Here is a 27,993-nt window from a genome sequence, read left to right as displayed (position 1 = left end):
ATATAAGAGTCTGTCACTGTGTCTGAGTTTTGCAAACGCTTTCTTCTTTCTTCTCTCGTTCTGCTCTGGTTTCCTGGTTGGTTGGTTGGTTTTCTATGCTTATCTGGTGCTCTGTTCTTGTGCGCCAGTTGAGATAAAAAGGAGTGAGAGGACGAGAAAAAAAGAAAAGGGGAAAAACGATGAGCTGTTTTTGCTGCTCTAAGAAATCAATCAAAGAACCAGAGAAGGAAATTACCAACATCAACACCAACAAACCCAATCATCAAGGTAAAAATTATTTTCCAGAATTGTTTGATTTAAATTTGGGGTCATTGAGATTAAACCCATGTGTTATGTGATCATATTTGATTTTTTTTGGTATTATTTTGAGAATATTTTTGGAAGCTTTTTTTTTTTTTTTTTTTTTTTTTTTACTTTTGGCATTGTGGGTTTTATTTTCGGTTGCTATAATTTGTTTTATTTTTTCTAAATCTGTTTGAATCTCGTGGGTAGTAATCTTTACCCTTCCTGGGGTTTATGTGTGTCTTTCAATCTGTGAATAAAAGCCATTAAATTTCGTTTCATTGTATGAGTTCTTGACTTTCTTCCTCTTTTTTTTTGAAATTTCGATTCAAAAGGTCGGTGCTTTTGACTTTGCCATGAAATTAGTGTGAATATTTGAAATTTTGCAGTGGATGAGGAAAGACGTATGGCTGAATGGGATTTAATCACATATGTAAAATTTTAATCCTTTTTGTTTATCTGGGATTATGTAAAATTGTTAATTTTCTCATCTGGTGCTAAATTAATAAATTTAAATTGGTTCCTGTTGGTGTTCAATTCATTGAGACTGTTGCTCATTCATTTTGGTTGGGAAGGTCCAATCCATATTCCACACTCCTTTTAGTTTCGAATTTTGTCAGTTTGTATTCTTTGTTTGCATTTATATATTACATGACTCCGATTTTTCACCCCATATTTGAGAGAACTGATCGATATCGAATTTTGGATTTTGCTTACCATGTGCTGTATTTTGTCTTTTTTCTTGGCATTCTCAAATCTCTCTAACTTGTCTGTATGCATGTGTATTTGGCCGTTTTGATAGGTCAAGTGAATACGAATGGTGATGTGAAAAAGGAATTGGGTGTGAAAAAGGAAATGGTTGTAAAAAAGGAGGAGGCCACGAAGGATGACCAGTTGTCGTTGGATGTAAAGGAGTTGAATATAAAAGAGGAGGGTTCCAACGATGGAAAAACCGCTGGCAAGCGGGCACAGACGTTTACATTTGCTGAACTTGCAGCATCAACTGACAATTTCAGGTCTGATTGCTTTGTAGGCGAAGGAGGGTTTGGAAAAGTTTACAAGGGTCAATTGGAGAAAATTAATCAGGTCAGTAGTGTTTATGCGAATGTTAGTTCTATCGTTGAGAGTTTTTAAATCACACTGTTAAAACTGTTTTCTTCAACTGAGCTTTGAACTTGTACGTTGAGTCGAATGCTGCTGGGACATTACACGTTCCCTTTTATGCCATTGTGTAAAATATGTGTTTTGTTCCTTGATTTTCATTTAATAAATTACTTATAAGCTCAAGGGCTGACCCAATTTTGCTTTTGTTGTTGTTCTAGGTTGTTGCTATCAAGCAGCTTGATCGTAATGGATGCCAAGGAATTAGGGAATTTGTTGTCGAAGTATTGACGCTTAGTTTGGCTGACCACCCTAATCTTGTCAAACTGCTTGGATTCTGTGCCGAGGGAGATCAGAGGCTATTGGTTTATGAATATATGCCATTAGGATCTTTGGAAAACCATTTGCATGGTATGCATCTGAAACACTCCAAAATCCCGTTCTTGTGTTATGATTGAGATTACCTTTTCACTTTCTTTGCATCTGGCCCTTATATCGCTATGAGTTTGACTTAAGTATCACATTTGTTTTACTTTTACAGTTCTTTCACCCAGCAGGAATGTGCTTGACTGGAATACAAGAATGAAGATAGCAGCTGGTGCCGCTAGGGGTTTAGAGTATCTGCATGAGAAAATGCAGCCCCCTGTTATATACCGTGACCTGAAATGCTCGAACATTTTGCTCGGTGAGGGGTATCATCCAAAGCTATCGGATTTTGGCCTGGCTAAAGTAGGTCCCAGTGGAGATAAAACTCATGTTTCTACTAGGGTTATGGGCACGTATGGGTATTGTGCACCGGATTATGCCATGACAGGTCAGCTGACTTTCAAATCAGATGTTTATAGCTTTGGGGTTGTTCTTTTGGAGCTTATCACAGGAAGGAAAGCTATTGATAATACAAGACCCGTCAGAGAGCAGAACCTGGTAGCATGGGTAAGATAGCTCTAGTTGCACTCTCTTCTTCGATATCTACTATTACACTTCATTCGGTGGAACTGGATATGTTGAATTCATGGTAGCTGCTGTTCCTTGAAATATTGTGTGCTACGCAATAATTCTCGGAAATGCTGATGTTTCTGGAAGCCTTTGTTTATCAGATTTGTCGGCATATGTTAGGTCGGGCCCAAGAGGATGGATACAAGTATTATAATCAGATTTTGTTGAAACTTACTTTCCTTACAGATGAAGGAAATAAACAGGGGCATCATTCAGCTGAAAGGGACTATCCTTGGAGGATTTTTCATCTTGCGGTTGATTTGTTGTCCCTTCTTTGATATCCGGAGTAGAAATGTTGAGTATTTCCAGCTGAGTTGCCCGCACATGCATAGAAACTAGCCCATGTAGTCCATATAGAATTGGAAATATTGATTGTTATCTTTTCAGTGGAGTAAATAGAAATTTGTTACATGTATATAATTATCAGTAGTTTGGTTTCATAACTGGTTGTGTATCCTTAACCATTATATTGTTTTCAGGCAAGACCCATGTTCAGAGACCGGAAGAAATTCTCAATAATGGTGGATCCGTTGCTTCAAGGTCACTATCCAGTCAGGGGATTATACCAAGCTCTTGCTATTGCTGCGATGTGCGTTCAAGAGCAGCCCAATATGCGGCCTGTCATAACTGACATAGTTACAGCGCTGCATTACCTTGCATCCCAGAAATATGACCCCCAAACCGATCCAGTTCAAACCTCGAGAAAGGGTCCATCTTCTCCAAAAGTGAGGAGAGATGACGATATAACGCAGATTGGAGGTGACAGGCCAGAGAGAGACTAGGCCGGAGGATTACATTAAAGAATAAAGCAGCCAATAACATTTTGCGGTTTTGTAGATGATGTGCCTAGTTATCAATTTTTGCATCATAGAAGATAACAGGTACGACTGCCATCCTCAATGTTCATACACAGAATTTCTGCTCTTTTTTTTCTTTTTTTCTTTTTTGCGGTGTACATGAGAGATGGCGTTTAGTGTATGTAAAATGCTTCATTGTAGAAACATTATTGGATTAGTTAGCCTTAATTTCTATAATAGTTCCATTCTTTCGCATATCGCATGGCGTTTAGTGTATACTTCCGCTTTTGTTTCAGTTTCATTTTCTGCAGTACAATATAGCTGCAGAATAATGGATGTTCTCGTGCACGAGCTTTATTGTAAAAACGAAGTGGACATATCTACTTCCTCCTGTCTGCATGCAGGTGATGCGGGGAACATCGTTGTTGGAGAGCTTAAGATGCCCCTCTTCCGGTTAACCCAATTCAAAGAGGGGCATTGGAGGTTCCGGTGAATAATTTGTTATTGTGTAGCCGGGGCTGAGTGTGGTAAGTTTTGAGGGTTTAGGGTTTAGGAGTGTAAATATCGTTTAGGCTGCCGAAAGAGCTTTGAGATCCTTGGCATCGTAATTTAATAAAGTAGCATTGAACAAATTTGTAAAAGGATGTTAACTTGTTACTTTGTTGGCAAATGGATGCTTACAGGTTTGTTTGAAACTATTTTTAAAATGATTGGATGTTTTTTTAGAGAAAATGTTTTTGATTTCCAAAAGCACTTAAAGTGCTTTTTACAAGAAGCACTTGTTTTGTGCTTCTTGCATGAAGTAATAAACTACTTTTTCAGGATTCACTTGCCATTGTATTAAGGATTGGTTTCAAAAGCATTTTCACTAAAAACGCTTTTAATTATTTTAAAAACACTTCTAAACCAGCACCACTTCAACCATCGAAATTAGTGTCCTCCCATATTTGAACAAAAAAAATAAAAAAAAGAGGAATTCTTTGGACGGGACTGACACCAATGCTATATGTGTTCTAGCCGTTAGATTTGATTTCCATAATTGTTAAGATCTTTTATTTTAATCTCATTCACTCATTATCCGTATGGTTTAATGTTACATAATATTGAAGAAATTTTTTTTTTTTTGGACAAGTCGAGCTATTTTTTGCGGTGGGGCGCAGTTGGGATATATAGCCTTGATTCAACAGTCAACGCGAAGAGTTAGGCTAGTGTGGGGGCCTTCAGTCTCAGTTTAGCATCTAGATGAGTGTCGAAATGATAAGATACTCAATTTGTAAGCGTGGGTAGTTATAACTGGGAGTGCCAAAATCTTTAGAGGATGTTTGCTTTGGGAATATTTTTGCTCATCACTCTATTTATCATAGTTGGATGAATTTAAATTTCAAATTTGTGTAATAGATAAACACAAATCTTAAAATTTAAATTCTACCGTCATTTGAGGGTGACAAACTATGCAAAAATGCACCATGTTTGCTTTGGTGCAAAACGTGATGCTTGTGCTCTATTTGGTGACAAGACGTATATTGACACCTATTTGGATATGTTTCTTTAGAAAATCATTTATGGGCTTCCATTAGAAGCACATCCAAAATTTTAATATAAGTGTTTCTTAAAAGAAGCATACATTATGTACTTCTTTTTGAAAAATAGTTTTTAAATATTGAAGAAGTTGAAGTTGTACCACACAATTAATTGCTATATAAAAAGGAGCCCAGCTACTTATAAAATATTTTGAACTTTTTTTTTGACCAATATGTTATAAGCTTTTTTGGTGTTCTAAAAGCATTTCATGACCTCACCTCATATTTTCCAACTTAGTCGTCTTCAACACTAGTAAAAATAATACCATTCTAATAATTAGTCATCAAGGATAGCTCTAAGAGCAACTCCAGCGTTGGAGCCCTTCTCCCAGGCTATTCACTATTCAATGCATGACATGATTCTTTCTGTGAAAATCTTAAGAATCAATTCAATCCAGTCGTGCACCACACTGCTAGAAATCATTTTGAATTCTTTTATCCTTTCCACGTAGCAAGGCTCGATCCTCTAAGTAGAAAAGTACCCAACAGCCTCATGTAAGTGTTTATACGATCAAATTTGTCAACTTTTTCGATGTGGGATTCGGAACTTTGAAGTTTACCGGGTAGATATCGCATTTGCGCACTTGGGAGGGCAGAGGAACCCTCTGGTGTTTGCTGACGAGCTTGCTCACTTTGTCAACCTTCTCGTTGCACATCTAGCACAGCGCCGCCTCGTCAACGCAACAGAGGACGTTCGCCTCCACCGCCTCGCAAACGTTGCACGGAAATCTCCTTCAGACACCCCTACGCCTGCAAGTCCATCCCCAAGCGCAAGCTCCTATGATGGGAGGATTACGAGGATGTCTAGCGAGAGATTCATATCATGCACCACCTCTCCGAGCACCCCCACGTCGTCAGAATCCGCAGCATCTACGAGAACGCCACTGCCGTGCATTTGGTCATGGAGCTGTGTCACGACGGCGAGCTTTTCGTTAGGGGCTGTTTGCATTAAAATAAAAATATTGACTCTGGATCTTTTGATGATGTGAACGGTACGATGAATTGATCCCTAGGATCCTCGCAAAAAGGATTCGGAGAGGATCCTGGTCCGAAGGAATGGGCGAGAACTTGAACAAAATCCGAATTTAACTCCCTCTAAAGATGAAGTTACAACAGTGAATAGTACACTCAGATCAAATTTACATAAAAAATAAGAGCAATGAATTTCCAACTCGTAGCTGTCTCATTTCATTGATGATATTCTATGAACTTTCTATTGAAGCTAAAGCTAACAAGTGACCTTTCTGTATTCTGTTCCCATCAAAACTTGCCATTTGATTTTATTCCTCTAACCCTCGAGAATCTTGGACCGCGGGAAACAGAACCAGATACAAAAAAATAGATCAAGGAGAGATGTTTCCCAATTCCTATAAGCTATAACTCACTAACCTCACCTAGTCTGCAATTGTCGACCAACAAGTACATGGTCGAGTTCTTCTGCGATGGAAGAATTCTACAACAATCTCTCCTTGGTGACTGCAAAGGGAAGTTTCTTTCAGTTAGTAACGGAATAACGAAAAATATGAGGATTGTATTAGGAATCTAGCATCTGTGAGTGCAGTAAAATCAGTAACCCTAATTCATAATTCTGATTGCTGTATGCTTTTACGTGTTGTAAAAGAAACTATGCATTCAAATTACAAGTCAAATTTCATGTGCTGGAAACACCATACCGTTTCCCAACGAAGAGGATCCGGCCTTTTCAGTACTACGATGGAATCAACTTGTTCTGGTGAGGCCATTTTCCATCGGCAGTGAGGAACGGGAGATTTGTGACGAGTGTAGTAGCCAATGATTTTCTTTCTACCCTCATCATACCGAGTTGAGCTCAAGTAGAAAATGAAGGGTTTCTGGCATGGGTGCTTGGACACAGGCCTAGTGTTGAATGCATATGCTGTGTAATCAGCTCTTCTATACCAATTCAGAAAGGTTCTGGAGGGCGTCTCTAGTTCTCTCGGAGACATGATTCCCCTAACAATTTGAACTACATAGCCCCATGATACAGAGATGGACCAGTATCGATCTTTATCGTAGCAGATTGATTGCTGCATTATACTAGCTGAGTCGAGCTTGACAGACCGGGATAGATGATGAAGCGCTTTCACTCGACTCATGTGCGGGAAAACTGGTTCAACTACATCCAGGTGGTGAAGCGACACCAATGGAGTCACAGGATGTGCACTCAGAAGGCCTAGTAGGTCTCCATACACATCATACTGCACAAGCACAAGACACAGAGTTCATAGTTTGTATTTGGAAGTTATTTCATCAATTCTTGCGTACCAAGAAATGTAAAATGACACCTGAAAACTCCACCACATAAAATTTCAACTACGAAAAAGCCACGAAAATTGAAGCCAGAAAATGGCTGATGCACAATACTCAATAAGAAGGTAACTCACAAGTTCTAAATCACAAAATTCTGGTCACCAAATGAAGTGGCAGATGACACAGTCGTAAATAAACAAATGAAAATTTCCACTTCATTCGGATCCAATCAAAATACTCAGAAAAAATGGAAAAGAAACAGAAAATCTACCAATTTTCAAACATTTTCATCTTTTGTTTCCCTCATACCTGATGAAATCCAGTTTCCTTGGTAAGTGGCACGCCTAGCTCAGCCATGCAAGCCTGCATTCGATCATCACTGCCGTATAATCCAGGATAGCGCTGAATGCACCGGTCCTGCATCTTTTCCAATTCCACTGCCAAAGGATAACTTATAGCAAAACCTCCTCCGCCATACGCCATAGAATACGAGAAAAATATGTTCTGAATATGACTCTCTGACGAGCTTCCCACATAATAAAATTGCGTGTGGTCATACTTGTTAAGAATCCTCACCACATTTTCCACCATAAAAACCGTGTCATCGTCCCCCATCACAAACCATCTCACATCCTTCACTCCGAGCCTCAGTGTCTCCGAAACCACCCTTGAAATCCTCAACGCAGATCGCTGTCCCTGGCGATTTGTATATTTAAATCCTCTGGTGTCACCTGAAATCCGAATCTCGGGTAGTCCCTCATTTCTTCTAGTCCTCACCTTTTTGTCCAACCAAACTACCCCTCTAGTTTCCTTAGGCCTCCACCAAACTTTGATGTATTCCTTTCTCTTCTCCCACAAATTCGACGAAGCAGCTATCCCGAACATAATGTGTTTAAGCTCTGTGTCGAATCTCTGAGGTTTTTGATAAAGTACCGGCACTTGTGGGGATTCTTCGTCGTCTTCTTTGTCGTCCTCCCCGAGTTTGAGATCAGCTGAAGTAGTGACATTGGAGAGGGTTTCCAGATGGCGTTCGGTCGAGGGATCTAAAGTGGTGGTTGGACAATCTTGGCGGTCGTAGAGAAGGCTGTTGGAATAGTAGAGGAGATAGAGAACAGAAATGGTGAGAAAAACCCAGGTGAGGGTGGCTCTTAAGCCTATCATTGGCGGAGCCACTAGTGCAGGTGATGATTTCTTTTCGGAGTCTTGGAGTTTGTGGTTGCTGTTGGTGCTGCTACCTCCCATTTCTGTTGAGTTTGGCTTCGAGAAAGGAGGTGGCAGAAAGATGGTTTCCTTGCAAAATTGTTCGGATCAGAGAGAGAGATGTGTTGTGTCCTAAAGTTTGTTATGGAATGAACGAAGTCGACTGCGAGGAAGTTGGAAGTTAATTGACCTTTCTGCCTAAATGACACATTTTGATCATGTCTAAATTGCTTGGAGGAGGAGAAATTGTATGGTTTGGGGGAAAGCAGGCAGTTTTTATGACAAATATTCATGCTCACCAACCTCTTTCTCATGAAGATTTTGGTTTCCCTTCAAGATTTGTAACCGAAAAGAAAAAACATTGATCTTATAATTAGCATGTGGAACAATTGAATGTGAGGCAAGAGATTTATACAAGAAGCTGGGGAAAAATTTGGGCGTGTCTTGTTACATGGCAGGTTGAGTGACAAATATTGTTTGGTTAAAACATGTCACGTGTTAAAAAGTATTTGTAACTCATGGACGAAATCGGACCTATCACTTAGCATGCTACGTGAAAATGCACTCTTCACTCGAGTTTGCCTTCCATAGAATTGTGTATATATGTGTGTGTGTGTTTTTTTTTCGTTTTAAGTTTTGGTGCAAGGAGGTACTTTCTTGAGTCTCAACATAGAAAGTTGTTATTCACACTCATATAGTTTTCAATGGTGAGTGTAAGATACTATCTTTGAGTGTCAACACCAATTCGCGGTGGCATAATAGTTAGACAAGATTAAAAAATCATGATAAATTGGTTCAACTAGTCACCTAACCATGGGCGGAGCCAATCAATGACCAAAGTGGTTCCAGGCCCATCCTGACCACTGTATAAGAAATTTCTAATGGCCTCAAGCTTAAAGAAGTAGAACCGTGAGACATGAGGAGAAAAAAAAAAAAAATTGTCCTCGTGAAAATGTTAACTTGAATGACATCGTGCCTTATATTTTTCTTACAGTTTTGTTATTTTGTGTTTGTGGTTTAGTGAAATTCAAGGATGGGGTTTTAAAATCGACTAGTTAAAGTTATTTCTAAAGCAACTTAATCAACTATTATTTGCAACCCTCCTCTCCTCTTTGCCCTCCTTTTTTTTTTTTTTTTTGTCAAATGATTCAAATTAGATTTCTTTGTATTTTCTTCCTATATTTTGTACCTCCCACTTAGTTGTATTATACACTTCTTTTGATTCTCTCTTTTGTATTATACACTACACCTAACGATGCTTCTAATTAGCAAAGTTGTTAGACCAACAACGACCATGCCATGTTAAAAGATTGAAAACCGGCTTGGTGCGTTGTTTCAGCTGTACTCATCAAAATCTAGCGGTTGGGCAATGGAATTTGGTGTAGACTCCATCATCTATATATTAAATTGTTTGTTTGGTGCCAAATTCGACTGTTGCCTCACAACATAATTATAAAAAAAAGAAGGCAAATAAAAATGAATAAATGAATGATCCTGCGGCAGAACATTATCACACAATTGAATGTTAGCAACTGCAGCTCCAAACCATGACATTGCTCAACCAGTTATCACAATATGCTAAAAGTTTGGCTCCCAACCAATAGGCAACAGTGAGAATTAATCAAATGGAGCACAAATAACATCCATGGTTTTCCAAGGCGAAGCAGCTTCAAAGCTCATGAGTAGGTTCTGTTTCGACATTCAAATACGCAAATTGACTTCATAGTGCTTATTCTATCAACGGCAACAAAGCGGGATCTACTTTATCTTTAGACAATAACTCAAGAACCAATTCGGCTGTTGATGCATCTGCAGAAAAACCATTCTCCACCATTTGTTGAATAAGTCCCATCGCCCTTGATGTCTCATTGTTATTAAAAAGCCCTCGGATAATTGTGTTATAAGTGCAACCATTTGGCGAACAGCCTCTCTCTTTCATTTCTATAAGTAAATTTTCCGCTTCATCTATTAGACCTGCATTACAAAGTCCACTAATCATTATGGTAAACGTCTTGACATTAGGCTGAAGTCCTTTTGATGATAAACCGCTAAAGAGATCCTTTGCGCATTCAACTTTTCCTCTTATGCACAAACCTTCGATAAGAATACTGTAAACCACAATATTTGGATCCAATTTCTTGCCTTTCATCTCTTCAAACAATTCAATTGCCTTAGACAATTGTTGGTTTTTACACAGACCATCCATTAATATAGCATAAGTTTGGACATCTGGAAGAAGGCCACAAGCTTGCATCTTGGAAAACAGCTTTTGTGCATCGCGTATTCTGCCTTGCTTGCAGAAACCATCTATTAGTGTGCTATAAGTAACAGCATCTGGAACCAGTCCTCCACCAGACATTTCCTTAAAAAGCAGCATTGCCTCATCTATACTTCTATGCTTACAATAGCCATTTATCAATATGCTATAACTATAAGCATCAACTATGGAACCCTTGCTAAGCATTAGATCAAAGACTTCCTTTGCCTCACTCATTTCTCCTCGCAAGCAATAACCATCCATGAGTGAACTGTAAGTAACCACGTCAGGTTCAATACCTCTTTCGGTCATCATTTTGACCATTCCTTTTGCTTTCCCAACCAAGCCCTCCTTACAAAGGGTGTCTACCAAGACATTGAAGGTCAGCAGATTTGGAAAGATACCTTTGCTCACCATTTCATTAAACAGTCTCGCAGCTTCCTTCCACTCCCCTAATTTGCATACTCCATGAATCAAAGAAGTATAGGTAATGACGTTGGGGTCAATACCTTTACTCATCATTTCAGAGAAAAGGTTCATCGCATCAACAACCGTAGTGTCCTTACAAAGACCGTCGATGATCGTGCTATAGACAACTATGTCAGGCTTGCAACCTGCTTCTTCCATTTTCCTAAGTAGTTGAATAGCTTCAGCGTTGTTACCTTTCATGCAAAGGCCCTTTACTAGTGTGCCGAAAGTAACCACATTGGGCTTACAAGTACCACTCTCCATCATTTTATTCAGAATCCCGACGGCTTCAGCCTCTCTATTCTGAAGAAGGAATCCGTTGATTAGAGTGTTGAAGGTCGTGACATCAGGTTCAAAACCAAGTTTGAAGAATTTTCCCAAGACAGACAAACCAAACCCCATTTGGTTCAAATGAGAAAAGCAATTAATGATAATGTTTAGAGTGTAAACACTAGGACCAATTCTCGACAGACCCAATCGGTCATTCAGCACGATGACTGTCGAATAATGTTTCAATTTGGCGACTTGACTCAAGACTTGAGTGAAACGGACAACGGAAGGCAGAGGACGCAGTTGAAGCATTTCGTCGAACACATGGAGTGCATCCTCAAGATTAGTTACTTTCACAAGGAGTTGCAATTGGGTGTTTTTAGATTTGATCGATTCAGAAGGTCGAGAGCGAGACGGAAAAAGAGTAGAGTTATGAAGAAGACAAGGCACAGGCGGCGTACCTCTCAATTTCACTCTCTGTCTGCTGCCGACGCCATAACCAACCTTCAAACAAGAAGCAATCGTGATCGTCCGCATCACCTTCATCATGTCTGTCTCTGAGTGTGTGAGTCTCAAACCTCCGACCGGATTCGTCGATCTTACGTCTGCATTTTGCCATTTCTATTTTGCAGAACTAGTTACTGATTTTATCAGTTTCAACAAAAAAAATAATAAATAATACAAAAAAAAAAAAAAAAAAACTTATCTTTTTTTATTTTTTTATTTTTTTATTGTTTTCTTTTCATAAATATTACTAGCCTGACAATTTGATGATTTGATCTTTTACATATCATTCTTTACATGTAAGTTTTATGGTTAATTTTGTGTAAAATATTCTTTTATTTAAAAAAATTAAAGGAAGAAAAACTACAACGTAGTGGGTAGTTTTGTTCTGTTAATTTGGAATTTTATTGTAATTAAATTGTTTTATTTTAAAATTTTAATCAGACTTGGTAATTTTGGATTATCGACGTTTCACCGTTTTTAATATATTTTAATCAGACACGGTAATTTTGACTTTGTATATAGACTAGTGGCAATTTTCTTATTATTTTCTTTGATAAATTTAATATATTATTATTGTATTTACCATATAATATTTGAAAAGTTTGAGCCACAAAAATATAATAGGCCATGACCCAAGAATTCCATCCAATTTTGTAACTCCAAAAGCTAAAGGAAACTGTTGTTATTAGTACTCTAAAAATCTCATTTTATACTTCTCAAAAGTGTATTTGTTTTTTCTAATTATAGAAAGTGTTAAATAAGATTTTTAGAGTGCTAATAACAATTCCCAAACTAAATTGGGTTTTATATTTTAAAAACTCCAATTTTGTAAGGTTACATTTTACTCATTAGGTTTGAGTGTAATTGTCACATCCCGACTCGAGCCCCACCACATCTTGGGCTCAACTTCACCACAGCACGATATTGTCCACTTTGGACCCCGACCATGCCCTCATGGTTTTGTTTCTAGGAACTCACTCGAGCAGAACTTCTTAGTGGGTCACCTATCCTGAGATTGCTCTCGTGTGAACTCGCTTAACTTCAGAGTTCCTACGGAACTCGAAGCTAGTGAGCTCCTAAAAGACCTCGTGCTAGGTAGAGATAGGAATATACATATAAGGCTGACATGATCCACTTCCCTGGCAATGTGGGATGTTACAATCCACCCCCCTTAGGGGCCCGACGTCCTCGTTGGCACACTTCTGTCCAGGGATTGGCTCTGATACCAAATTGACACATCCCGACTCGGGCCCCCACCACATCTGGGCTCGACTCCACCGTAGCACGATATTGTCTGCTTTAGGCCCCGACCACGCCCTCATAGTTTTGTTTCTGGGAACTCACGCGAGCAGAACTTCCCAGCGGGTCACCCATTTTGGGATTGGTCTCGCGCGAACTCGCTTTACTTCAGAGTTCTTACAGAACCCAAAGCTAATGAGCTCCCAAAAGACCTCATGTTCGGTAGAGATAGGAATATACATATAAGGCTTACATGATCCACTCCCCTGGGCGATGTGGGATGTTACAGTAATTGTAATCTCATACAACATCTTTAAAACATTTCAATCTCATACATTTAGTTATAATTTCGTTTCGTTTTCATACAATTATTAAAAAGTTGTTAAGTTAGCGGTTAAATAATGACGTTGTAATAGTAGATTTCACATTTGTACTGACGTGGCTGCCAACTTGTGCCACATGGCCAAACTAATAAAAAATCTTTAATGGCCTACCTCAACCCGTCTACACCCCTCCACCACCCCTCACCAGTAATAACTCCAACACCCCTCGCTGTGTTCTCATCTTCCAAACCCCTATCGTAGCTAGCGGAATGGGGTGGATTGCAACGAGTGTGGCTGCAGATTGAAGGGTTGGGGCTCCATATTGTATTTATGATTTATTTTTTTTAATTTACTAGACAAATTTGACTGCCACATCAACAAAAATATAGATCTTGCATTTGCCAAGTTATCATTTAATGGTCAAATTGACGGTTTGACTAACAAATGTGATTGAAATTGTTTTAAAGATATTGTATATGTGACAGCCCGTTCCGAAAATTTTAAAACGTACGCATGAAAAGACGATTTTGCCCCTAGTGTTATTTTTTTTTTCCGTTGTGTGATTGTTTGAGTTGGTGTGGCTGGTTGTGGACCACACACACACTCCCATAATTTCCCTCACCCTTTCCCCCTATTCCTGCACCTATATCGTGCCCATTTCCCTTCCCATTTTCATACCCATGTGTACGGACACACTCCAAAACCACCCAAATCTTCACAGATTGAAGAAACAAAGTACATATCCATGCTCGCGAGGTCCATTGGAGTCTAACCATACCCATTTCAGGTAAGGATACCTTCGTTTTCACGTCGAACTCAGGATACCCGATTTTTGGTACTGTTCATGCACACGTAAATTCTTATGTTTTTGGGAATTTCAAGCTTGTAGGAAGCTTGGTGAGGTCCTTAGGAGGCTCGGGGTGGTTCGTTTGAAGGTTTTGGACGTCGGGATCACGAGTTTCGAGGTTGGCCGGAGTTGGGTGTATTTTCCCAGCGAGATTTCGTGGATTTTAGCACTTGAAAGTGGTATGATCTTGTTCCTCTCGTTGTAAGCTTCAATTTGGTACCAATTTTGTGAAATTTGGTTGAAAAACGAAGAAGTTAGGACGATTTGAATTTTTCCCGATTTTCCGGCGCCGGAGCCTCACCGGAGAAGACGACGGAATATTCCGTCAGTTTGGACGGAATATTCCTAACGCCGTTGACGGAATTCGTTAAAGTTAACGGAATATTCCTAACGGCGTTAATTGACGCCGTCAGCGTGCCAGGCACGTGCCTGCGCGTGGCCAGAGTGTGTGGCCGTGTCTTGGCCGGCGCGTGGGGGCGCGTGCGGTGGTGAAATTTTTTTCTAAAAATATGGGGATGTTCCTGAGGTTGAGTAGATCATGTTGGTGTATTCATACACCCCATTTGAGCATTGTATGAGAAGTTATTTCTTAAGTTTGGTTATGTGCTTTAAAATTAACGTTTTTATAGTTGTTTCGCATATAGGTGAATCCTATCCCGAGGACGAGCGTGGTCACTCGCGGCAGGGGGTTACGACCCTTCCACTTACCAGTGAGTGGGCTTTTGGTTTTCCGTATATACCTATATACTTATATTTTTCCCAGAAATTTATTTAGAACGTTTATTCGTTATATGCCATGCCTATAGTTTTGCCGTTGTTTATGCATTGTTAATTGTTTATATATATGTATGTTTGGTGCTGCGGACGCACAGGTAAGTGCCAGGTGAGTTGTGATTTATGTTTACTTTCAGTAGTGATTTGAGATGCATAGAGAGCTCATAACCTGCACCCCCGGTGTTAGTGCTCCCGCCCAGAGTTAGGCACAATCCTTCACGTGATGTTCACCTCCCGCACCACACGCTCAGCTTGGATCCAAGTTAGGTGCACAGTCCTGTCGTACAGACCACTCTAGGTGGTTCCGACTCGTAGATGACCCGCGATTATTCGTCCAGCCTTCACGTGATCGTAGCACTTGAGCGTATATATATATATATATATATATATATATATATATATATATATATATATATATATATATATATATTACACCCAGGCTTGTCGTACAGACCACTTTAGGTGGTTCCGACTCGTGTGCAGGTCTAGTTAGTGAGATTGAGATTTGAGCTCTAAATTGAGCCGTACAGGTCACGTTAGGTGACTCCGGCTGACAAATTATATGATATTGATGCGATATTACCTGAGCACTTGCATTTTATTTTGAGGTTTTGGCATAGCATATTCTTGAGCATGACATATATAGTTATATATTCTATTTTCTGGGAAGTATACAGGTTTTACGGCGAGGGGTTAGAACTTATTTATTAAATGGTTTTCGAAAAGCTTTGTTTTTGCCCACTCACGCTTTTGTTTTGCGCCCCTCCAGGTTCTAGTTGGTTAGCACGTTTGGTGGCTTCCCTGAGGATTTCCCCGGCATATCTGACAGACCACCACCAGTGTAGGACCACCTTCGGGTGTGCTTTTGTTGCGTCGTTTTCTCCTGGACTGCATTAGGCTTTCATGCTCTGAACTTAGTGTCGCACTTACGCTTGCACTTGTTTGTTATTACTTTGTGTAAAGCTAGTTTTTATTTATTCGTACTATTTATATTATTATTTTTTTCGCTTCCGCACTGTGCACATGGTTACGTCACTTCCACGTGACGGCCAGCATGCCCTGATCTCGATCGGGGTGTGTCAGTATAAGTTTGCAATTGCACCCTAACTTGAGAGGGTAAAATATAACCCAATTTTGTAAATCATGAATTAAATTTGACTTGTCACTTAGCATGTTAGGTGAAAATGCACTCTCCACTCGAGTTTTTCTTTCACATAATTGTGCTTATATATAGACCCTTTAAGGGAAGGGATCCCCATTTTTCAAAAAAAAAAGGATGACACACCCCGACTCGGATTCTCTGCTAGGACTCCGAATCGAGTTGTGCTAGCCGACACCTAGAAGGTGACGAAGCCATAAATATGTGATAATGGGTAAACTATGAATAAATTTAAATCTAAAAGTGCCTTAATGAACAAGTGCACGGTGAGTGGGTATGGACCCATTCACACGTGATACCGAGTATAAGTAAAGTATAGCAAGGTAAGATAATGATTATACCCTCATAAGAAGCCACCTATACTGAGAAGTGCCACGAATCCTCGTTGATACGGAAACTTTGCTACTTGAACATGGAAGGGCGCAAAACAGAAAAATGTGAGTGGGCGAAAACAAAGTTTTAAAAACACATTTCACTTTTCAAATATAATAACCCCTCACTGTCAAAACCTGTATAATTCCCCAGAAAATCATACTACGTAAGTATGAAATCAAAAGTATACTAACAGTAAATTTCAAACGTATACCATGACACAACATCTCATTAGCAATATAAATAATCATGTGCTTAATAACCCATACTAGCACCCAAATTGGAGTCACCTATGGTGACCTTTACAACTTATCCATATCTCATCAATCAATGCTAGCTCATAAGTCGGAGTCACCTATAGTTAGGCCTGGCAATTTCTGACACGACCCGATAACCCGACACGACACGACATGAAATTAACAGGTGTTTGGGTCGACACGATAACGAATCGGGTCTTATCGGGTAACCCGATAAGCACCTGTTAAGATAACGGGTTGGGTCGGGTATACACGTGGGTAAACACGATACACGATAAGCAGAATATTATTTTTATAATTTTATAACCCTAAAAAAATACTGTAATAATTATATACATTAATTTTACAATTTTATACCCCTAAAAATTATAATAAATAAATATATATATATATTAAATTAACTATAAAATTTATAATAATTATAATTATTATATATACTATAATAATTATACCCCCAAAATATTAAGTCTATCTATACTAATTATATATATATATATATATATAAAATTTTATAAAAACTATAATGCATATTAATTAATAATTTAATATGCATGAATCATGATCATGCATTTGCCAACTTGCCGCCTTTTTGAAGAAAAAAAATGGAGGGAAAATGAAAATGTTAAGAAAAGTTGAAAATAAAACAAAAAAGTGAGGGAATTAGGGAAAGATGTTGGAGGGAAAAGTGAAAATGATAAGAAAAAGTTGAAAAGGAAACAAAAAAAAGAGGGAAAAATGAAAATTAATAGAAGTGGTGAGAAATTTTTTTTTTTTTTAAGTTATTAACTTTTTATCACACACATGACTGTCATGACATATCTCACTATTTTTATAATGACACGTGATGTATGTACTATTCCGTGTACCAGTCAATTATAATTTATACGTACAAAATAAATAGATTTAAATCTACTTAATAAATATATATATACACACACACACACACACGGAACTTGATTGATGGCATACGAATTCTCCAAAACTAATTTCAACGATCCCAACCGTCAAACTTGTTTGTATATGCTTTGAGATCACATCAACAAAAAATCATAAAAAAAAAACATTCAGAGATCAAGTAACGGGACAAAGCTTTTCAACGGTTATAAACGAAAAATCACGATTTAACGGTTATTTTAACTCCGATTTTGATGATTTTTTATAACTACACTCCTTGACCCTATATGAATACAATGAATGAATTCGATCTTCAATTTAAAATATTTACACAAGTGGATACCACAAAATCTTTTGTTATACTTAATGAAAGTATAAATAAACTCTAAGTGTTAGTCAATCTATCGTTTTACGAATTCTCCAAAACTAATTTCAACGATCCAAACCGTCAAAATTGTTTGTATATGCTTGGAGATCCCATCAGCAAAAAATCACAAAAAAAAAAACATTCAGAGATCAAGTAACGGGACAAAGCTTTTCAACGGTTATAAACGAAAAATCACGATTTAACGGTTATTTTAACTCAGATTTTGATGATTTTTTATAACTACACTCCTTGACCCTATATGAATATAATGAATGAATTCGATCTTCAATTTAAAATATTTACACAAGTGGATATCACAAAATCTTATGTTATACTTAATAAAAGTATAAATAAACTCTAAGTGTTAGTCAATCTATCGTTTTACGAATTCTCCAAAACTAATTTCAACGATCCAAACCGTCAAAATTATTTGTATATGCTTGGAGATCACATCAGCAAAAAATCACAAAAAAAAAACATTCAAAGATCAAGTAACGGGACAAAGCTTTTCAACGGTTATAAACGAAAAATCACGATTTAACGGTTATTTTAACTCCGATTTTGATGATTTTTTATAACTACACTCCTTGACCCTATATGAATACAATGAATGAATTCGATCTTCAATTTAAAATATTTACACAAGTGGATACCACAAAATCTTTTGTTATACTTAATGAAAGTATAAATAAACTCTAAGTGTTAGTCAATCTATCGTTTTACGAATTCTCCAAAACTAATTTCAACGATCCAAACCGTCAAAATTGTTTGTATATGCTTGGAGATCACATCAGCAAAAAATCACAAAAAAAAAACATTCAAAGATCAAGTAACGGGACAAAGCTTTTCAACGGTTATAAACGAAAAATCACGATTTAACGGTTATTTTAACTCCGATTTTGATGATTTTTTATAACTACACTCCTTGACCCTATATGAATTAGATCTTCAATTTAAAATATTTACACAAGTGGATACCACAAAATCTTATGTTATACTTAATAAAAGTATAAATAAACTCTAAGTGTTAGTCAATCTATCGTTTTACGAATTCTCCAAAACTAATTTCAACGATCCAAACCGTCAAAATTGTTTGTATATGCTTGGAGATCACATCAGCAAAAAATCACAAAAAAAAAAACATTCAAAGATCAAGTAACGAGACAAAGCTTTTCAACGGTTATAAACGAAAAATCACGATTTAACGGTTATTTTAACTCCGATTTTGATGATTTTTTATAACTACACTCCTTGACCCTATATGAATACAATGAATGAATTCGATCTTCAATTTAAAATATTTACACAAGTGGATACCACAAAATCTTATGTTATACTTAATGAAAGTATAAATAAACTTTAAGTGTTAGTCAATCTATCGTTTTACGAATTCTCCAAAACTAATTTCAACGATCCAAACCGTCAAAATTGTTTGTATATGCTTGGAGATCACATCAGCAAAAAATCACAAAAAAAAAAACATTCAGAGATCAAGTAACGGGACAAAGCTTTTCAACGGTTATAAACGAAAAATCACGATTTAACGGTTATTTTAACTCCGATTTTGATGATTTTTTATAACTACACTCCTTGACCCTATATGAATACAATGAATGAATTCGATCTTCAATTTAAAATATTTACACAAGTGGATACCACAAAATCTTATGTTATACTTAATGAAAGTATAAATAAACTCTAAGTGTTAGTCAATCTATCGTTTTACGAATTCTCCAAAACTAATTTCAACGATCCAAACCGTCAAAATTGTTTGTATATGCTTGGAGATCACATCAGCAAAAAATCACAAAAAAAAAAAAACATTCAGAGATCAAGTAACGGGACAAAGCTTTTCGACGGTTATAAACGAAAAATCAAGATTTAACGGTTATTTTAACTCTGATTTTGATGAATTTTAACAGCTACACTCCTTGACCCTATATGAATACAAAGAATGAATTTGATCTTCAATTTAAAATATTTACACTAGTGGAATTTATATACTTAATAAAAGTATGAATCAACTATAATATTAATAATTATATACATTTAATATTTGTAATAGATTAGTAATGTATGTATTATTTTTTTTATTAGGCTTTCATTTTCGAGTGTAGATATAGTACTTGAACGAGAAATGTTTTAATGTTTTCAAGTAATATTTATGTCGCAATGTGTGGTATGTACAAATTGTAAAAAAATATATATTTTTCTTAACGGGTCATAACGGGTCATAACAGGTCGGGTCACTTTACCCGTTGGGTAAAGTGACACGACCTGTTAAGGACCCGTTAAGATAACGGGTGTGACACGACACGACCCGTTAAGATAACAGGTGTTACACGAAAACGACACGAACACGACAGACACGACCCGTTTGCCAGGCCTACCTATAGTGTTATGTACACTCATCCATATCTTATCAATCAATGTCCAAGTAATATGTCAGCCAGATTCACCTCTTGTGGCATGTACGGCTGAACCCATAGCTCATCACATATCCCTGTACATGAGTCAGAACCACCTTTAGTAGTCTGTACAACAGGACTACGTGTAAATAAGTACGCTCAAGTGCTACGATCACGTGAAAATTGTGCGAATAATCGCGGGTCACTTACGAGTTGGAACCACCTGTAGTGGTCTGTAAGACATGACTGTGCACCTAACTTGGATCCAAGGTGAGTGTAAGGTGCAGGAGGTGAACATCACGTGAATGATTGTGCCCTGGCCACAGACGATAGCACTAACACCGGGGTGCAGGTTTATGAGCTCTAACTGCATCTATTATAACATGTATGACTCATGGGCAACCTGTAGGACAATGTCGAAGTTGCCTATCATTGCAACCTGTACGACAAGGTCAGAGTTGCCTAAAACATAAATATAGTCATGCCATAACTCGATCATTTCAAGGAATACCATAAACTTACCTGAACTTACCTGTGCGTCTTGTGTTCCTCTTCGCACTTCAAAGCATTCATAGTAATTACTTATAGGTAGTATACATATGGATATGCCATAATGCAATTTAATACTCAACCATGTCATATCATTTACCAATATATACATATATATAACATAGCGAAATATGCATAATCTGTAACGCCCCACTCCCGAACTATTTATTTCGGGAATAATTATCAGGAACAAATCCAACTAAATATTAGTTTAATCAACTATCATTACTTACAATTCTTTACTTCAATCTCTCAATTCCTCACACATTACTATTGTCTCAATTATTGTATGGTTGCATCTAACGTCTCGTTAGACTGTCTACGTACCCTAAACAAGGATCAAGTCATTCGTAGTTCGCCTCAATTATTTGTAGGTAACATGCATAAATCAACTTAAACACGTTTGTGGAATTATCAATCATATGTATATATACGATAGAAAGGAAATGACCCACTCACTGATAAGTAAAAGGGTTATAGCCCCCGAGTCTTGCTTGACTGCACTCGTCTTCTGGAAACGTCTCACCTAAGCGAAACAACTATTTTAATGTTACTTTAAGCACATACTCAAAACTAAGTAATAACGTCTCATACATTGCTCAATTGGGATGTTTGAATATACCAACGTAACCCCATGATCATCCTCCATATTTTTAGAAAAAAATTCTGATCACCCACGCGCCCTCATGCGCCTACCAAGGCACGGCCACACACGCGACCATGCGCACGCACGTGCCTGGCACACGTATGGAAACCTAACGGCGTTAGGGAATATTCTGTCCAATAATGGAATATACCGTTAAATATACCTAACGCCGTTAGTATATTTCGTCAAAGTTGACGAAATATTCTTCTTCTTCTCCAGTGATCCTTGCGGGAGCCGCCGTTTGTGATTGCCGGATTTTGGAAAATTTTCAAATCTTCATATATTCTTTATTTCTCAACCAAAATTCATGAAATTTTCACCAAAATGAAGCTTAGGATGAGAAAAACACAATCTTACCACTTTGAGGTCCTAAAACCAAAAGAATCTCGCTGGAAAAATTCAAGGAAACCGGCCAAACCCTGCAACTATATAAACCCGAGTGTTCCTACGTCAAAATCACTCCTAAAATGATCCAACGTGCTAGAAAAGCAAGAATATTACCTTCTTAAGTCTCAAATCCACTTAAAACCCTCGCAATCACGTCGGAGGAAAATCACCCCTCACCGGAGTTCGGGTAACTCGAGTTCCCGTGAACCGTTCGTCGTCCCAAAGGTACCACTCAACTCGTGAAGTCACGAGGAGTACGATGGTGGTCTTAAACAACTCGATCTGTGAGAGATGATGAGAGTTGAGGAGATGGCTGTACGAGTGTACGGACGAATGGAAAAATCCGAGAGGGATGAGAAAGAGAGAGAGGGTCAACGGAATTGAATGTGTGTGTGTGAGTGTGGTCCAGTTGGCAACCAACTAAACCAACAAAATCTTACTTCCAATTGGGTCCAAAAAGTTAGGAAGCAAAAATAGATTGGTCCAAAAGCTTAGCCCATTTACACACAACAACCACACAACGTTCAAGGGCAAAATGGTCATTTCACGCTATCGACAATATATTTCGGGACTGGTTGTCACAATGGGGATACACCGTTAAATTTGACTTTAATGAAATTCTGTGGTTGAGATTAAATCACAGGCCACAGAATCTCAACCACATGATTTTCATTAAAGTCAAATCTAACGGTCAGGAGGATGTCCTTTTTTTTTTTGAAAAATGGGAATCCCTTCCCTTAAAGACTTCCTCTATATATATATATATATATATATATATATTTTTTTTTTTAATTTGTTATGCAGGGAGATACTCTTTATTCATCCTCTAAAATAGTTATTAATGGTGAGCATAAGATGACTATTTTTTAGGTCAATAACAATTCATGGTGGCATAATAGTTAGACACGATTGAAAAAGCATACTAAATCGGTTTAACCAGTCACCTAACAATGCTTCTAGTTAGCTGTATTCACCAAAATCTAGCAGTTGGGTTTAGAAGGATTACATGGAACTTGGCGTAGACTCCATCTATACATTACATTGTTTGTTGAGAAAATTATAGGAATAGTCTCTTAACTTTAACTTAATTGGAGTAATAATCCCTTAACTAAAAATTCATGATCATTGGTCCCTCAACTCATCAAAACATGCAGCTATGATCATTTTCGTCAACTTTGTCAGAATTTCATCAAAATGAGTCATGTTGGAAGGACCATTGCTACAATTTTTCTCACTTGGTTTTCCATATTTGCCTCTTGAGCACGTGACTCATTTTAAAAGAAGTTGTAACAAAGTTAACAAAAAGGACCATAGGTGCCCGTTTTGATGAGTTAAGGGACCAATGATCACAAATTTTAAGTTGAGGGACCATTACTTCAATTGAGTTAAAATTCAGGGATCATCGCTACAATTTCCTCTTGTTTGTTTAGTGCCTAATTAGACTCTTACAACATAATTCTACAAATAAAAAAGGAAAAAAAGGAATAATCCTGCTGCAGAACATCATCACACACTAAAATGTTCGCAAATGCAGTTCCAAACCATGACATTGCTCAACTAGTTATGACAATATGCTAAAAGTTTGGCTCCCGACCAAAAGACGACAGTGAGAATTAATCAGACGGAGTAAAGATAACATACATGATCCGTGGTTTTCAAAGGCCAAACAGCTTCAAAGTTCGTGAGCACGTTCTGTTCCGACTTTCAAATATGCAAATTGACTGCATAATGTTCTTTCTATCAATGGCAACAAAGCGGGATGTACTTTATATTTAGAGCGTAACTCAAGAACCAATTCATATGTTGATGCATCTGCAGAAAAACCTTCCTCCACCATTTGTCGAACAAGTCTTATTGCCCTTGACATCTCATTCTTATTGATAAACCCCCGGAAATTGGTGTTACCAGACATTTCCAGAAAAAGCATCCAAGCCTCATCTATCCTTTTTTGCTTGCAATAGCCATTTATCAATATGTTATAACTGTAAGCATTACCCATGATGAACCCCTTGCTAAGCATCAGATCAAAGACATTTTTCGCTTCGTCCATTTCCCCTTTCAAGCAATAACCATTCATAAGTGAATTGTAAGTAACTATATCAGGTTTAATATCTTTATGAATCATCATTTCAACAACGCTTTTTGCTTCCCCAACCATCCCCTTCTTACAATGTGTGTCAACTAAGATATTGAAAGTGCACAGGTCAGGAAAAATATCTTTACTCACCATTTCATTCAAAAATCTCATAGCTTCTTTCCATCCAATTTGCGAACTCCACGAATCAAAGAGTTATAGGTAACGACGGTGGGGACAATTCCGTTACCTATCATTTCAGAGAAAAGGTCCAACACATCAACAAACATAGTATCTTTACATAGGCTGTCGATGATCATGTTATAGGAAACAATGCCAGGCTTGCAACCACCTCCTTCCATTTTCCTAAGTAGTTGAATAGCCTCAGCCTCTCTTTTCTGAAGAAGTAATGCGTGGAAGGTCACCACACTCGGTTCAAAACTAAGTTTGAACAACTTTCCCAAGACAGACAAACCGAACACCATTTGGTTGAGATGAGAAAAGCAATTAATGATAATGTTTAGAGTACAAACATTAGGACGAATTCCCGACGGCCTGCTGAATAATGTTTCAACTTGGCAACTTGACCCATGATTTGATTGAAAAGGACAACGGAAGGCAGAGGACGCATTTGCAGCATTTCGTCGAATACATGGAGTGCATCCTCAAGATTGGAGGCTTTCACGAGGTGTTGCAATTGGGTGTTTCTAGATTTGTTCGGTTCAAAAGATTGAGAGTGAAACGGAGCGAAGTCATTGATGAAAAGAGTAGATTTATAAAGAAGACAATGCACAGGCTCCATACCTCTCAGTCTCAGTCTGCTACCGATGCCATAACCAACCTTCAAAGAAGAAGAAGAAGCCATTATCGTCGCCCGCATCATCTTCAGCGTGTCTGTGAGTGAGTGGGTGGGTGTTGATCATCAAACCTTTACTTTTATATTGTTAATTTTCTGTAAAATATTTTTTTATTTAAAAAAAATTTAAAAATAAAGGAAGAAAAACTACAACGTAGTAGGTGATTTTATGTTAATTTGGAATTTTATTGTTTTATTTTAAAATTTTAAAGTAATTTTGGATTATTAATGATTTACCGTCGTCACATTCTGACTTTATATACAGATCCCTTTATATATATAGATTAGTGGCAATTTGCTTTTTACGTGTTATATTTTACTTGTAATTTTATCTCTTTTATTTTGATTTTAAATGTTTTTATATTTTGATCTTAAAAAATTAAAGGCAAAAGATTGTCCATTACATTAGGTTTTAGGAAACTTTAACGAAAAGCTCCCGATATTTTTTATTTTAAAGAAAAACCACATTTTTACACTAACAAGTCAATCATGGTATTATTTACTTTACCTTTTATTTTGTCTTTGTCTTTAAAATTTAAAGTTTTCAAACCATTTTCATTAGTTTTCTTTAGGTTTTATTCTGTTAGTGAATTTTTAAAATTATATTATTTTTATTTTAAAATTTTATTAACGAAGGGTATTTTTAGATCTATAAATGTTTCACGTTTTTTGCTTTCTAGATTAATATATTTTCTGGTGTACAAGCAATAGTATCTCCGTTGTAGCGGTGCATATTTTTGTTTAGTGTATTTTCCTTCGTGATCATCTGTATAAATTAACTTTGATACCATAATATTCCAACTTTTTTTATTTTTTTTAATTTTAATACGGCAATATATTTACACCAACTTGCTATTAATCAACTGATATTTTATGTTCCGCTGTGAGAATAGACCCAGATTCAATTTTCTCCTTTTTCACCTTTTACCGTATATTATTTAAAAATTCTTCCTAAATTAGGTGTAGGGTTGCTGCTAGTTTGGTATTTTTGTGCTTTTTAAAGAAATTGTTTCTGTTGTACTATGCTGAGAAAATAAATAGCTGTAAAATAAAGTTGTTGAGTGTGTGGTAAACTGTTTTTGTAAAAGTGCTTTAACCAAAAAAAAAAAAAGTATCTAAGTGTTTGGTAAACTTTTTTATAAAAGTTATGTGAATATGTTAGACCATCTCCAACCGATCCGGCCAAAAGGCCATAGAGCTAAAAATAGCTCAAAATGACACGAAAACCGTCTCCAACCGAAGGCTAGGCACATGGCTCGTGGGCCCCACCAGGCCACAATTGCATAATCGAGCCAACTTGCTGGCTCGAACCAGCCAGCTAGCCAACCCCGGACCGGTCCAAAAATTCAAGCAAAATCGGCTACTTGGCGTCAGCATGACACCAGCTAGTAACGGTTAGCTGACGCAAGGTAGTCGTTGGATTTGAATTTTTTTCTATTTTTTTTTACAATTAAAAATTCTAATTTTTTTTCTATAACTACCTAATTCATTAAACAATATTAAATAACATTGAAAAAAAATATTAAAGAGATATTGTAGAGGGCAAAGCTGAAGGTGTGTGAATTATAGCCCAATATCGACTATATTTATGGACATTGGAAGCTGAAGATAAGAAGTGGCACACAGATAAAAATCCTATCTAAAATTCCCACAACCAATTACATCTCGTCACGTGGGACTCGAAATCCAACCTAAAAGATTGGAGACTTTCACAAGGTGTTGCAATTGGGTGTTTCTAGATTTGATTGGTTCAGAAGGTCGAGAGTGAAACGAAGCGAAGTCATTGATGAAAAGAGTAGATTTATGAAGGAGACAATGCACAGGCGCCATACCTCTCAGTCTCAGTCTGCTACCGATGCCATAACCAACCTTCAAAGAAGAAGAAGAAGCCATTGTCGTCGCCCGCATCATCTTCAGCGTGTCTATGAGTGAGTGAGTGGGTGTTGATCATCAAACCTTTACTTGTAAGTTTTATTGTTAATTTTCTATAAAATATTTTTTTTATTTAAAAAATAAAGGAAGAAAAACTACAACGTAGTAGGTGGTTTTGTTATGTTAATTTGGAACTTTATTGAAATTTAATTGTTTTATTTTAAAATTTTAAAGTAATTTTGGATTATTAATGATTTACCGTCTTCACATTCTGACTTTATATAGTGGCAATTTGCTTTTTACATGTTATATTTTACTTGTAAATTTATCTCTTTTGTTTTGATTTTAAATGTTTCTTATATTTTGATCTTAAAAAAATTAAAGGCAAAAGATTGTCCATTACATTAGGTTTTATTCTGTAAGTGGATTTTTAAAATTATATTATTTTTATTTTAAAATTTTAATTAACGAAGGGTATTTTTAGGACTATAACTATTTCACGTTTTTTGCTTTCTAGTTTAATATATTTTCTATGGTATACACGCAATAGTATCTCGGTTGAAGCGGTACATATTTTTATTTAGTGTATTTTCCTTCATGATCATCTGTATAACTCAACTTTGATACCACAATATTCCAACTAATTTTTTTTTATTTTAATACGGAAATATATTTACACCAACTTGCTATTGATCAACTGATATTTTTTGTTCCTCTGTGAGAATAAACCCAGATTCAATTTTCTCCTTTTTCACCATTTACCCTATATTATTTAAAAATTCTTCCTTTTTACCATACCCCTAAATTAGGTGTAGTGTTGCTGCTAGTTTTGTAGTTTTGTGCTTTTTAAAGAAATTGTTTTTGCTATGCTGTGCTGAGAGAATAAACAGTTGTAAAATAAAGTTGTTGAGTGTGTGGTAAACTTTTTTTTGTAAAAGTGCTTTAACAAAAAAAAAAAAAAAAAAATGTATCTAAGTGTTTGGTAAACTTTTTTATAAAACTGATGTGAATATGTTAGGCCATCTCCAAGCCAGTCCATAAATTCAAACCCAACGGCTACCTGGCGTCAACATGATGCCAACTAGCAATGGTTAGCTAATGTCATGCTGAGGCCAGGTAGCCATTGGATTTGATTTGATTTTTTTTTTTTTTTTTTTGTTACAATTTTTTTTTAAAATTAAAAATTCTAATTTTTTCCTATAACTACCTAAGCCATTAAACAACATTAAATAACATTAAACAA

General features: G+C 36.9%; 4 protein-coding genes across 5 annotated transcripts; 1 reads left to right on the top strand and 3 right to left on the bottom strand.

Annotated features, from left to right (window-relative positions):
* Nucleotides 1-11: 11 nt before the first annotated feature.
* On the top strand, nucleotides 12-3,863 carry LOC137715350 (probable serine/threonine-protein kinase PBL5). 2 transcript variants are annotated; one of them, XR_011065561.1, is made up of 6 exons: nucleotides 12-267; nucleotides 1,085-1,368; nucleotides 1,605-1,794; nucleotides 1,925-2,316; nucleotides 2,859-3,260; nucleotides 3,581-3,863. XR_011065561.1 is itself a non-coding variant. In XM_068454642.1 (5 exons), the coding sequence occupies exons 1-5, from the start codon at nucleotides 180-182 to the stop codon at nucleotides 3,159-3,161; spliced, it is 1,257 nt and encodes a 418-aa protein (XP_068310743.1). In that variant the 5' UTR covers nucleotides 12-179; the 3' UTR covers nucleotides 3,162-3,431. The 2 variants fall into 2 exon arrangements, 1 of the variants encoding a protein (XP_068310743.1); XM_068454642.1 differs by lacking the exon at nucleotides 3,581-3,863 and having other exon boundaries at nucleotides 2,859-3,431.
* A 2,171-nt stretch (nucleotides 3,864-6,034) lies between these two features.
* Nucleotides 6,035-8,266, bottom strand: LOC137714287 (uncharacterized). The gene is made up of 3 exons (XM_068453531.1): nucleotides 7,334-8,266; nucleotides 6,430-6,972; nucleotides 6,035-6,232 (listed from the first exon to the last, which is right to left on the bottom strand). Exons 1-3 carry the CDS (start codon nucleotides 8,264-8,266, stop codon nucleotides 6,131-6,133), a joined length of 1,578 nt encoding a protein of 525 aa, XP_068309632.1. The 3' UTR covers nucleotides 6,035-6,130.
* A 1,378-nt stretch (nucleotides 8,267-9,644) lies between these two features.
* On the bottom strand, nucleotides 9,645-11,835 carry LOC137716224 (putative pentatricopeptide repeat-containing protein At1g12700, mitochondrial). Its single transcript, XM_068455650.1, has one exon. It carries the CDS (start codon nucleotides 11,766-11,768, stop codon nucleotides 9,954-9,956), a length of 1,815 nt encoding a protein of 604 aa, XP_068311751.1. The 5' UTR covers nucleotides 11,769-11,835; the 3' UTR covers nucleotides 9,645-9,953.
* Nucleotides 11,836-23,620: 11,785 nt separating this feature from the next.
* LOC137714286 (pentatricopeptide repeat-containing protein At1g62680, mitochondrial-like) lies at nucleotides 23,621-24,887 on the bottom strand. Its single transcript, XM_068453530.1, has 3 exons — nucleotides 24,556-24,887; nucleotides 24,273-24,463; nucleotides 23,621-24,129 (listed from the first exon to the last, which is right to left on the bottom strand). The coding sequence occupies exons 1-3, from the start codon at nucleotides 24,885-24,887 to the stop codon at nucleotides 23,621-23,623; spliced, it is 1,032 nt and encodes a 343-aa protein (XP_068309631.1).
* Nucleotides 24,888-27,993: the final 3,106 nt, after the last annotated feature.

The sequence above is a fragment of the Pyrus communis genome, chromosome 14 (assembly GCF_963583255.1).
Source record: "Pyrus communis chromosome 14, drPyrComm1.1, whole genome shotgun sequence".
NCBI classification, from domain to species: domain Eukaryota; kingdom Viridiplantae; phylum Streptophyta; class Magnoliopsida; order Rosales; family Rosaceae; genus Pyrus; species Pyrus communis.
The sequence above is the reverse complement of the archived record's forward strand: the minus strand, read 5'-3'. Positions and strand labels throughout refer to the sequence as shown.